The following is a 13,200-nucleotide window of genomic DNA, read 5'->3' on the forward strand; positions in this document are numbered from 1 at the left end:
TATTTTGCCTGGAATATGACCTTTTTCGGTTCTTTCGTAAAAGACAGCAGTTTGAAAAGGATTCGAATTTTTTGTGAAAATTACGCCATGCATAGAGGCAAATTGAGGGCATTTTCAGCATTGCCGACAAAGGAGAGTGCTGCTATTGCCCTAAAAAGCAGAGTTGCATATGCCTATGATGGTAACTTGAATAAATGAATGTGGGCTAATTTCAAGTTTTTCATCCGAATTTTATACCAAGAAAATATATTGCACAAAAGTAAGGAACACTCTGTACACATAAAGCATTTTTTTTTTGGAAAGAAAACACATAATTTTTCAACTTCAATAAAATGTTTTTGATAATTTTTCTGTGCACTTAAGACTCTAGATTTGTTGTAGTGGTCCACCGTACACTTCGATGGAACGACTGCCGAGACTCTGTCGCGTAAACTTGTTGGCTTCATTGATAGCCTATTGATTCTACAAAAAGTTCCCTGAATATTTTATTCCAGGAGTATAATGTCTCAACGAATGATTCCATAAATGTATTCTTAGGCCGTCAAGCCTCAATCAAAATCGAAAACGATATGGTGAAGACAGCTGATGAGAGGGTTTAATCAAAGAGATGGTTTCAACAGAAGATAAATGGTCGCCACGGCGGGAAAGTGGAAAACAATTCTTGTTAATTTTTGTTTGCTAAATTTAACATTTTTTTATTTTAAAATTGTCCATTACTTAGGCGATATTTCTAATTCTAAGCCGGTATAGTTAATAGTTTTATTTGATCTTTTTTATGTTTCAAGTTATGGACTAGATATTGATTACAAAGACAAACTTACCCATATTACATCAGGTGCCGGGCTTCCCGAAAATGTACAATCCAACTTCGCTGTCGAGTGTAGCTCATGCATTTTCAAATCCGTGGAATTCAACAGAGTAGGTTTGGTACAGTGCAAACCCTTCAATATAGCAATCATATCACCAGGATATCCATGCAGACATTTCAATGATGAAATCAATAAATCTAAATCTTCAGCCTTTTCCGAAGAGGTGAATTCTTCGCTCTCAGCATGACTATCGAGAAGGAACCTCGATGCGTATAGGGAATGTCGATGTAAACGCAGTGTGTTATTGGCTGCCGTCAACCATGAGGCTAACCAATATAGCTTACAATTGCAAATGTAAGCATTGTTCAAAATATTTATGTATCGCAAATTTGGCAAGTATCTCAGTGATTCCGGTAAATATGATAACTTATTGTGGCCCACATTTAAACGTTCCAGTTGCTGCAATGATGAAATTTCCGCAGGCAATTGCTCCAACGAATTGTGAGCCAATAGTAAAACTTTGATATTTGGGGCATTTAGGAATAAAGTCTTTGATAGTTTCTTCAGATTAACATTGTATTGTAGAGATAGATAGGTCAGGTGTTTAAGTATCGACGGATCAACATGTGAAGCATCTGTGCGCGACAACAAATTGTTAAGCTTTTCCAGTGGGGTATTCTCCAAACGCAGTGTTATCAAATTTCGTTGATGCATCAGTATACCACTGGGCAATTGAGTAAAGCGATTGTTACTCAAATCCAAGTGTTGCAGTCGTTGCAAGGGATGGAATAGAATGGAGGAAACTGTCGTTATATTGTTCGAAGATATGTTGAGCGTTACTAAATTGCTCAATGATTCGAAGGCTTTTCGATCAATGCTTGCTATATGATTGACCGAAAGATCCAGAAGAAGGAGTTTTTGTAAATTGTAAAATGAATTCTTATTGATATTTTGCAAGTTGTTCCTTTGCAAAAGTAGCAGTCTCAGCTCAGTGTTGGGAGCAAAGAAATTATCCGGAAAGGACAATAATTTATTGTCGGCCAAGTTGAGAATTTGCAAGTCTCTCATTGAATGGAACAGTTGAAAAGGCAACACTTGCAAGTCATTGTGAGCCAAATGAAGACGTTGCAGCTTGAAGACACCATCGAATGTATTACGTGGCAAATCGGATATGAAATTTTTGGTTAAGTTTAAAACTTTCAATTCGCTTAGATTATTCAGAAAGACTCCATTCAAAGCATACATCTGATTGTTGTCTAGGCGTAATTCTCTCAAGAAGTTTGCATGATGCAATGGAGAGAAATTACATTGATTCGAATTGATTTGATTGCTTGACAGCTTAAGTACTTTTAAACGTCTCACCACTTGAGGTCGTATCCATGACAGACACTCAATCTGGTTGCCATTTAGATCAAGATATTCTAAGTTCTCAAAATTTGGTTCATAGCTCTGAAAAAGATCTACCAATTGTTTATCTTCAACGCCACTAGCTATCCACTGAAAGTTATGGACACTTTCCAAATGTTGTAATTTGAGGTTATTGGTAGATTTACCATCACCTCCTCCAGGTCCTCCATAACAATGTTGCAGAGCAATATGTGTATATTTGATATACTTCTTCACCCGTAATTCTTCGTTTATATTTGATATTGAAGTGTTCTCACAGAACAATTTAAAAATATTTAAATCACCACCATTCGTCGATCCAACAAACAGTGGACTAATGAATTCCACATTATCATCCTGGTAATCAGCCAATACGTCTCGTTCCTGTAGTTCGTCGTTGTTGACATCTTTGGACGATGAATAGCCCGATGTAAAAGCCTCAAATGGATTAAAGATATGTGAAAGGAAACGATTTGATTCCTTGATCGGTTTTTGATTATGTGGATGTTGTATAAACGATGCACTTGGCTCATGGGCTAAGGTCGACGAGACGCATGATGTAGTTTGAGAGTCATGATTGTTGCCAACATGTTGCTGTTGCTTCAACTTGGTAATGGTTTCCTGTGATGCTTCTACAACAAACGATCGTCTGTGTCTAATCTGCTTATATTCTTCTTGCTGTTGTGATTCATATGGTTGCTGTGATTGTTGTACATTGTTTATTTGTATGTGATTAAAGTCAACAGTAAGGAATAGAACCAATATCAGGGAGATCTGGGATATTGCTTCCATTTTTCTGTTTGCAGCTTCAAAAATGTATGTGGCATTCTTTTATCATTCCCACAAGGCATATTATACCTAAAAGAAGACGGTGAGGACAGAAAAAAACATATATTTAGTTAGGAAGTTAATTGAAAATTATTATGGCAATAAATACGAAATTACAACAACATTGCAATAAATAAAAACCAATGCTATTTAGCCTTATTTCTATTGTATGCCAGAATTCGTATTTTTTCGTTTCAAAAGAAGTTCTCTTGAAAACAAAAAAGTTTTTTTTATAGTTGTTCCAAAAATATTGCTTTTTTAGTACTTCCAAGTTCTGAGTTTGGTTCACTAAGAAGTTTCTTTAGGACAAGTATTCGAAATCCCACTATTTCAGAATGTTGAAGAAAAATCACCGCCGATGGGAAAGAAACATGCGTTCTTATGTTTTCATTAGAAACAAAACGCCCTTTCGAAAAATAGTGGGAATATTTTAACTTGGGTTTCCATATATGAGCCACGCTTCAAGTCAATTGGGTGAGTAGGCCTGAATCATGAAAATAATCTCGCTCATGAAAATAATATCACAAATATTCCAGCAAAAACTGAGTAAGTAGTAGAAAAGTCATGTCATGACATTATCTTAAGCCTTTGACTACCGATGTCCACTTAGGACATTCGAAAACGACACCAAAATCTATTTCCCAAGTTAGTTTCGATTTATTTCTCGATGTTTTTTGGGGTTCATTTTTGTATTTTTTCTCATTTTGAATGATATTATAGGTCAAATAGTGTTTATTTTCGTAGCGCCATTTGGTCACAATTGAAGTAATTGAGGCTGGTCCTCAAAATTACAATTTTTGTTCTACATGATGTTAGTAGAAGTCAAAACAGAATAAAAATTAAAGTTCTTGACTTTAGGTTTATTTCGGTTGTGAAAGGGTTAATAAAGTACATAATAAAGGATAATAATAAAATTGCTCCTCAATTTTGAACTAAGCAACTTCCAAGAATATTTGGTAGTAATTAGTTGTACTGATTAATCGTACTAGTTAAAGGTACCCCCAGCAAAAAAATTTTAAGTACTTTAATCGAAAAAATTCTTACCAATAGCATTTGTGCCATACCCCCAGAAATACCGCAAACGTGGAAATAATGACTTGCGTGTAATTTAGCTCTCCGTAATGCTGAAGATCAAGATGTTAACTACACTAATTTTTCAATCAGCCATGCGGATAAATTACTCTTAAGAAGAGCATAGGTCTTAGCTGTGTGTACGTGAGTAAAATTTTTGGGGAGTTTCACTTCGTGACAAGCCCACGTGAAATTATCGAAATTTGCAATACTACTGAAGGTTCAACCACAATAATGTTCTTTAAAATCAACTTTATCTTAGCGAAGACACAAACGTACTATGTTCAGTTGGTAAAACAACTCGGCTAAATAACGAACATAGCTCAGTTACATACGTAGGAAAATACAATTATGATTTCCTAATGCAAAACCTCTTGTCAGCAGAATAAGGTAAAACAATTCAATAGCGATATATAAAGTGCTAAAAATATAAAGAATTACGAGAATCACACAAATTAGATAAAAATTACGTGACAACTGTAAAATATTTTAATCAGGTTTATTCAATTTGGAGGATTCAACGGTAAAAAATAATATGTCTATAGAAATTTGTAATTAATGTGGTATCAGAATGGAAGTAACAAACGAACCTAACCTAAGATATAAGCCAAAATATACATACATATGTGTTATATATAAATTTGATCCAGACTTTCCCCGAATTCAATAGTTTTCGTTCTGCGATCTGCAAACAACAAATAGATGAAGAGATATGTAGCCGAGGCTATAGACTTAGAAAGTGGATCTTCCAAAGGCACAACTTTAAATGCACTTCCAGAAGATGCACTCCCAATGATGTTATTTATTTTAACTACCCAGGAAGTTCTTTTAATTCAATTTTTATAGCTTGGTTTTTTTTCATTCTTTTAATGGGTAATTTTAACTTTTTTTGTTTCAAATAGGTTAAAAATAGAGTAAGAATTCATAAGATGATACAAATCATTTAAATTTTGTCGAAAAAAATGCTATATCCAATCTGAAAAAATTGGACATTTTTGAAAATATTTTAAGTCAAACGTTTCCGACAAGCGTTAGAATCCATTAAAAATTATAAAAATTATTTATTTGACAAAATATCACAGAATTTTTTTAATTTACATCCAAAACATTGATTTCGTATCACACCTAAAGAAGTGATGCAAATTCAGTGTAACGGCTGTTGAAATGGAGGACTTCCGTCCTATGACAAGCCCATGTTAAATTCATTGCTTCTGCGTCAATTTTGCACCACTTCCGGATCCAAAAAGAACATTTTCATTACTTTTTGGGCGACGCTTTTTTTGCTGGGATGTTATAGCAATATCCTAGATAATTTCCCTGCAAATATAGATCTTGCTTACCTCAAATTGAACAATAACTTACATTTAATTCAATTTTTTATGGAAGAAGAAAATGTTCATTTTGTTAAAAGTCAACTTACAAATCGTAACATTGCAACAAATTAATATCGTGATATGTGTAATATATGGAAAAATATTTGAACTGATAAACACAACAACTATTTGACTAAATGAACATTGTCAAGCTCCAATTTTAATTTTAATCAATTTTGTTCGATAAGGACTAGCTTCTATTCTCTTAAATATGTATAACTGTGAGAATATTTAATGCACCAATTTTAAATTTAGCTTTATTTCACTCCAAGTTGAATATAATTGGTGGTTTGAGAAGGAGTTATTGCATGTAAACTTTTTATAATAATGACTACCTTAAACAAAAATATTCAAATATACTTCTTGTACTGAATTTCGTCACACCTGCGATATTTGGTTTGAGTTTAGAGTAATTTCATTATGAAAAGGTGTTCTTAGTATGTTTGGGTGCAAAAAAAATTGAAGTTTGGGATTAAATTTTTTACATTATTTTTTATTGCAAACATATAATGTTCACAAAGTAGTATAAAATGTATGGGACTTATATGTTAATATGTTGGGACCTGGCATTAATTTAGAAATAAACATATATATGTTCAGAGATGTCAGAGATGAAAGACATTAACATAACGCAATGGTTGCTGTTGTTAAACTACTTGAGAGACGTGTGTTGTTGCGCATAACTGTATTTGTACACGGTCGAAAAATAATGTTCTTCATATGTTTCGGTGTAAAAATTATATGCTTGGAGCTGAAATGTTTAGCACATTATTTCTGAGTGCAAGCCTATAATGCCTCTAAATAAGTATAACATGTTTGGGACACATTAGTTAGAACATAATATGTTTGGGACATTGCATTTTCTTAAATATATCTGGTTGCAAACATATATTATTTTAGAAATTTCGTATAAACATATATATGTTTAGAAACGTCAGAGAGAAAGAGAGAGAGAGAGAGAGAAAATAGAGTATAGATCACGAAAGAATACAAGGATATGTAAAACTAGCCTTAAATCTAGGATAAATAAAATTAAAATTACGATACAGATCTCATTTATCGAATTTTCAATCTCTTTTTGTGTTATATTAATACAGATATTTAATTACAAGCAAATGTCAGTTAAAAAATGCAAATTATAACAGATACTTCTACGTAAAAATAGTTTCCTTAAATCCAAAAAAAAAACTTTAAACCAAAGTGGAAATTAAAATAAATCTTAGCCTATATTTGAAGCTTTTTTATCCTGACTCTAAACATTCAGTAATCAGTTTAATTGAAGACGAGTTCTTTAAATCAAAAACGCTTTTCTTTACTTTAAGAAAAGTTTTCCTTAGTTCAAAGACATACGACTTTAACGAGGGACGAAAATTTCCAAGATTTGTGTTCTAAATTTAATGAAAAGAATTAATTAAAATTTATTATTTTAATTAAAATATTATTTTAAAGAAATTTGCAACAAATTAATATCGTGATATGTGTAATATATGGAAAAATATTTGAACTGATAAACACAAAAACTATTTGACTAAATGAACATTGTCAAGCTCCAATTTTAATTTTAATCAATTTTGTTCGAAAAGGACTAGCTTCTATTCTCTTAAATATTTATAACTGTGAGAATATTTAATGCACCAATTTTAAATTTAGCTTTATTTCACTCCAAGTTGAATATAATTGGTGGTTTGAGGAGTTATTGCATGTAAACTTTTTATAATAATGGCTACCTTAAACAAAAATATTCAAATATACTTCTTGTACTCAATTTCGTCACACCTGCGATATTTGGTTTGAGTTTAGAGTAATTTCATTATGAAAAGGTGTTCTTAATATGGGTGCAAAAAAATTGAAGTTTGGGATTAAATTTTTTTACATTATTTTTTATTGCAAACATATAATGTTCACAAAGTAGTATAAAATGTATGGGACTTATATGTTAATATGTTGGGACCTGGCATTAATTTAGAAATAAACATATATATGTTCAGAGATGTCAGAGATGAAAGACATTAACATAACGCAATGGTTGCTGTTGTTAAACTACTTGAGAGACGTGTGTTGTTGCGCATAACTGTATTTGTACACGGTCGAAAAATAATGTTCTTCATATGTTTCGGTGTAAAAATTATATGCTTGGAGCTGAAATGTTTAGCACATTATTTCTGAGTGCAAGCCTATAATGCCTTTAGACACATTAGTTAGAACATAATATGTTTGGGACATTGCATTTTCTTAAATATATCTGGTTGCAAATATATTTTATTTTAGAAATTTCGTATAAACATATATATATATATGTTTAGAAACGTCAGAGAGAGAGAGAGAGAGAGAAAATAGAGCATAATCGCGAAAGAATACAAAGATATGTAAAACTGCAAGTCTAAACTCAAAAAAAAAAAACAAGTTTACTTGAATCCCAAGATTTTGACCTTCCCGTAAGAATTTTGGTATTGATTCCGAGCCAAATATGCGGCTTGTTTAAAATAAAGACATTTGTAAGGGACCTATCTAGCCTTAAATCTAGGATAAATAAAATTAAAATTACGATACAGATCTCATTTATCGAATTTTCAATCTCTTTTTGTGTTATATTAATACAGATATTTAATTACAAGCAAATGTCAGTTAAAAAATGCAAATTATAACAGATACTTCTAAGTAAAAACAGTTTCCTTAAATCCAAAAAAGAAACTTTAAACCAAAGTGGAAATTAAAATAAATATTAGCCTATATTTGAAGCTTTTTTATCCTGACTCTAAACATTCAGTAATCAGTTAAATTGAAGACGATTTCTTTAAATAAAAAACGCTTTTCTTTACTTTAAGAAAATTTTTCCTTAGTTCAAAGACATACGACTTTAACGAGGGACGAGCATTTCCAAGATTTGTGTTCTAAATTTAATGAAAAGAATTAATTAAAAAAAAACGCTTTTCTTTACTTTAAGAAAATTTTTCCTTAGTTCAAAGACATACGACTTTAACGAGGGACGAGCATTTCCAAGATTTGTGTTCTAAATTTAATGAAAAGAATTAATTAAAATGTATTATTTTAATTAAAATATTATTTTAACGAAATTTGTCCTTAATATTGTGTAAATTATGTAACCTAAAATTTAGGTTACATAATCTTTCAAATTAAATCAATATTGTGGTTTTCTGTGTAATTACAACAAATAAAAGTGTAGGTTGCTGATTATAAACGTTCATGATTGCTTATCAACTTACATATTTTGTACATAAATAAACATTTGGGGTGTAATATTCAAATACATAACAAATATTTGTTTATTTGTATTCCAACACATTTTGCTACAAGCAAACAAATGTTTATAACTGGAATTAACTATTTGGCGCCTTAAACAAAGATATGCTTAGGATGTTTGCAGAGAACAAACAATATTTTGTTTGAACAAATACTGAAAACGTATATGCAGAATATGTTTGGGAGTATATGTTGGAGAGGCGATTTTTTAGGGTGTACTTAGAATAAGTAGAAGTCTTTTTTTATTGTGCATAATAAAAAATATTGTATTCCTGTCATGTCCTTCACATGTGCAAATGTGCAAAATGTGCTTTCTATTTTGAAGAATATCAATCACTGAATAAAATTCTGAAATGTATCGTCACAGTAAAATTATATTATTCAATAGTAACATATTTTGTGCCGAAAATAAGAAAAAAAAATCCAAGTATCTATTACTTTCGATATTTTGTTTATGCAACAAGACTTGACATCAATTAACTGTCCAGATATATCTCATTCCGTGTTTATTATATAAAACAAAATTAAGTCTATAATCGCAATACTCATAAATCACACAGTAACAAGAATAATGATGGTCATGGATATTTGTACATCAATGACTATTCCCATTGGGTCATAGCTTTGTCTTTATATAATTTAAATTTGCCGCACAAATTTTTTGCAAGTTTGGATAAAAAAAATTATTAATGTTTTGTTTATTATTACTCATTTTAATTATGACAACTTTTGAAATGTGGCGGCACGCACCTCCGGCACTTTCGACCATACCACCACTGCCATACTCCGGCACTTTCACACTCCGCGATTTCGATTTGATTATGCGACGTTAATACAATGTCTAGTTTCACTTTCGAATTCTAACGTGTCACGCACTATAACATAAATAAAAATGTTGTTAATGACCAAAACGTTCAGTGGCCTTCTTTTAAATATAGATTAGTTTGAGAGGGTGTATGGATAAATTATATTGAGCTGCTCTGGTACTCCGTTCATCTTTATCCATTCGAAAAGTCAACCGTGAGCTAAAAATTCTTATTGCTACTGAATGACGACTATCCCACAACCTTTGTACATGGCAACCAAAGAAAAGAAAGTGAAAATTTAGCTTCCTTTGCCCAAAGGTTTAGAGCAACGAATCGGCCTTGAACTTTTATGAAGAGACACATAACAAAGCAATAACATTGTGTAGAGATACCCTGCCGATGTCCTCTCCTTCCCCAAATCTCTGGTATACACAAACTAACTCCAGCTATTGACTGCAGGATAGTGCATCGCAGTAATGCGATGCCACTACTCGAATGCTTTCGAAACTTTTGTCGTTGTTGGTGGTGGTTGAAGGACAAATCTATAAGCTTAATTCTGGAACTGGGAAAATCAATGTCATACACTGAAAAAAAAAAATATTCGCCTAATGTGACAGATTATGCAACATAAATTATAGGAAACCCAATTTACAAAATATTAAGGACAAACTGTTTTAAAATAAAGAAATTTTAGTTTTTCATTAAATGAACAATAATCGATACATCAATCTTTGAAATTTATGTCTCCCCTAATGGAGTCGTAGCTAGAGGTGTGCACGTGAGTAATATTTTACTAACGACGGGGAAATCTTATTCACGCACACTCACGCACGATATTTTTTGGTAGGAACACGCTCACGCACGCTCACAAAAAGAACATTTGTACTCACGCACGAAAATCTTTTAAATGTCGTGACTCATGAAAAATATAGTGACTCACGGAAAATGTCGTGAATCACGAATAATTTTATGAGTAATTTACCTATAGAACCTGACTGAAAATATGAGTATAATTAAAATCGAGAGCGTTATAAAACTTTTAACACTTAGGATGTCACTAAAATTATATATACGACTCACGCGTGAGTCACGACAATTTCGTGTTACGTGCACAACTCTAGTCGTAGCATGTCTCTATAGTTTTTTGTTTTTATTAAAGAAAATAAAATCATTTCCGATTTGAAGAAATTAAAGAATTAATCTTTAAAATAGCTAAAATATTGAGTCTTTTGGATTAAAGATAAAATATGAGGCTAAGACCTTTTTTGAGAATTTTTTTTTGTATTGGGAAAACAATTTTGTTCTTTGAAATATGTTATAAATTTCATTTTGTTAGACATTTCTTTGTACGTGAATAGTTTTATTACTATATCGCAAAAATATAATGAAAATTCGATAAATGAGACCTATATCCAATTTTATTTTTATGGAGCCTAGGTTTAAAGCTAGAGAGTAATTTATTTTTTTTAAGAAGCCACATCATAAATTGGAATCAATACCAAAATCTTTAGAGGAAGGTCAAAATTTACAAGTACATGTTTGTTTAGTGTCGAGTTAGTTTGCATTTTTGCCCTTCGTTTTTTACGTGTGGGGCGTTAGCCATTTACTTTGTTGGGAAATTTGTATCTACCAACCACATACGACTTGTGCGAGTATTTTTCGTATATAAACATTGAAAAAATAGTTGTATAACAACATATATTAGGTTAAGGTGGATGCAACTTATTTTCACGGTGACTTTTTAAAATCTATTGTTTAAAAATTAATTAAGCTGACCCATATATAATTTTTTTTACGTATATTTTTCCATTTTTTATTTAAAGTTTTGATGGAAAAAATTAACATAGCAACCACCTTTATACGAGAAAAGTATTGAATAAAGATTATCTTACATTTTAGGATACAAAAAGAGTGCCGATATCTACTGCCTATTGAACGTTTTTCACAAATCAACGACAGCCATGCCGACAAGCTACGTAAAGTAGAAAATGACATATAACCCTGAGGCAGGATTTTCCTCAGTTTTGTTCAGTTGCTAGTTAATTAGTCAATTAGCCATCTTACAACTCGGCCATCCTGTACTATCACGGTCCTCAGTGATCCTGGCTCAATCTTCATTTACAGAAAACTTCACTGCCACAGAATCAACAAACCGCTCAACCTGAAATACGTTCAGGGAACACTAAATTAATCAACGCTCAGTGTGAATCAACATGACAGAACCGCTCAACTTGGAAACAACCAGGGAACAAAATTACGCAAACCATCGCTCAATGTGGAATACCTCCACAGAGCCGCTCAACCTATTAATGACCTGGGAACAAAATCCAAACTCCATCAATCTGGAATACAGCCAGGAAGCAAACTTTCGCTCAACCTGTCCAATTCCAATTTAACAACCAATGTTATACTTACGACCTTACCATAAGTGTATGAAACCAAAACAATCCATTCCAATTCGGGTATGAGACCTCACGGTTTTTTTGTTGTTCCATAACAGACAAATGCGATTCGGTATAACCAATAGCTCTAATGGCGCCTTAACTTCAGCAATATACCCACTAACGTCATTAATTTGTGGATCCTTTACGCGGAACATTAACCTGAGCTTCAGCCTCGTTAAATACGGTGTCTTGTCGTCCCAATTAAATAAATTCTTAACACGCTCCACACTTATACTCGTAATCCATTCACGAGGCGAAACTGAATCCGGACGTGATGGACCAAATACAGGAACTAGTCTTTCGCATTCCTCAATGCCACACCACATAACCAGCGATGGAACCGCAACGACTGCCGACCCTTCATCGGAGATAACACTACTGATTCTGGATTTCGTTATATTTTCCAATTCCAATTCGTTGTTAGCCCTGTTGTAGGCAAATATATCTCTTTTTGAATTGTTCCTTTTGTGAAAAATGTCTATATCAATTTTCTTTTTTTTTTTTTACAGCTAAGATTTTTTTGATATCCCAATTCTGATAAAAAAACCTAACTTATCGACACGCATGCTACTACTGCTATTGAACGTTTTTCACAAATCAACGACAGCCATGCCGACAAGCTACGTAAATAGAAAATGACATATAACTCTGAGGCAGGATTTTCATCAGTTTTGTTCAGTTGCAAGTTAATTAGCCATCTTACACTTGGATCCAAAAATTTTGACCTACCCTGAAGCATTGTGGTATTGGTTCCGAGCCAAAGATACGGCTTCTTTAAAACTAAGACATTGTTTAGCGACCTATGTGGATTTGAATATAGGATCAATAAACTTGAAATTGGGACTGATCCAAATTATAACGGATACTTCAAAGTAAAAACTGTTAATTCCTTGAATCTCAAATTCATGTCCTCTCAGGTGGACATCGGTAATGAAAGGGTTAATCAAGTTTTTTGTATGCCCCAAATATATTCAAATATATTTTGTATGCCCCAAATATATTCAATATATTCAATTAAAAAATAATTGTATCAATTAAATTCATGATTGAATCAGAAAAAAATGTTGTGAGTATTTCAAAAAAAAACTCTATCTAATTTGCCATATGTTCCCTCCTACACGCACAGAAAAAACATGTTTGGACATGGTTGCCGCATCCATTTAATGCTTATTTAGAGTATGTAATGGTCGCGAAAACGATGTATTTTGTCTTTGTAAAAATA

At 32.3% G+C, this 13,200-nt stretch overlaps 2 protein-coding genes across 2 annotated transcripts in view; one reads left to right on the top strand and one right to left on the bottom strand.

The window, feature by feature from the left end:
* Positions 1 to 13,200, bottom strand: part of LOC142226136 (uncharacterized) — a 53,600-nt gene that overhangs the window by 17,319 nt on the left and 23,081 nt on the right. Inside the window, exon 2 of the mRNA XM_075296029.1 lies at positions 822 to 3,053. Within this exon, the coding sequence (XP_075152144.1) occupies positions 822 to 2,987 (2,166 nt within the window). The 5' untranslated portion in view covers positions 2,988 to 3,053. The remainder of the gene's footprint in view (positions 1 to 821; positions 3,054 to 13,200) is intronic.
* LOC142226137 (uncharacterized) lies at positions 11,438 to 12,964 on the top strand. The gene is made up of 2 exons (XM_075296030.1): positions 11,438 to 12,409; positions 12,488 to 12,964. The coding sequence occupies exons 1-2, from the start codon at positions 12,039 to 12,041 to the stop codon at positions 12,489 to 12,491; spliced, it is 375 nt and encodes a 124-aa protein (XP_075152145.1). The 5' UTR covers positions 11,438 to 12,038; the 3' UTR covers positions 12,492 to 12,964.

The sequence above is a fragment of the Haematobia irritans genome, chromosome 2, assembly GCF_050003625.1.
Source record: "Haematobia irritans isolate KBUSLIRL chromosome 2, ASM5000362v1, whole genome shotgun sequence".
Taxonomy (NCBI): domain Eukaryota; kingdom Metazoa; phylum Arthropoda; class Insecta; order Diptera; family Muscidae; genus Haematobia; species Haematobia irritans.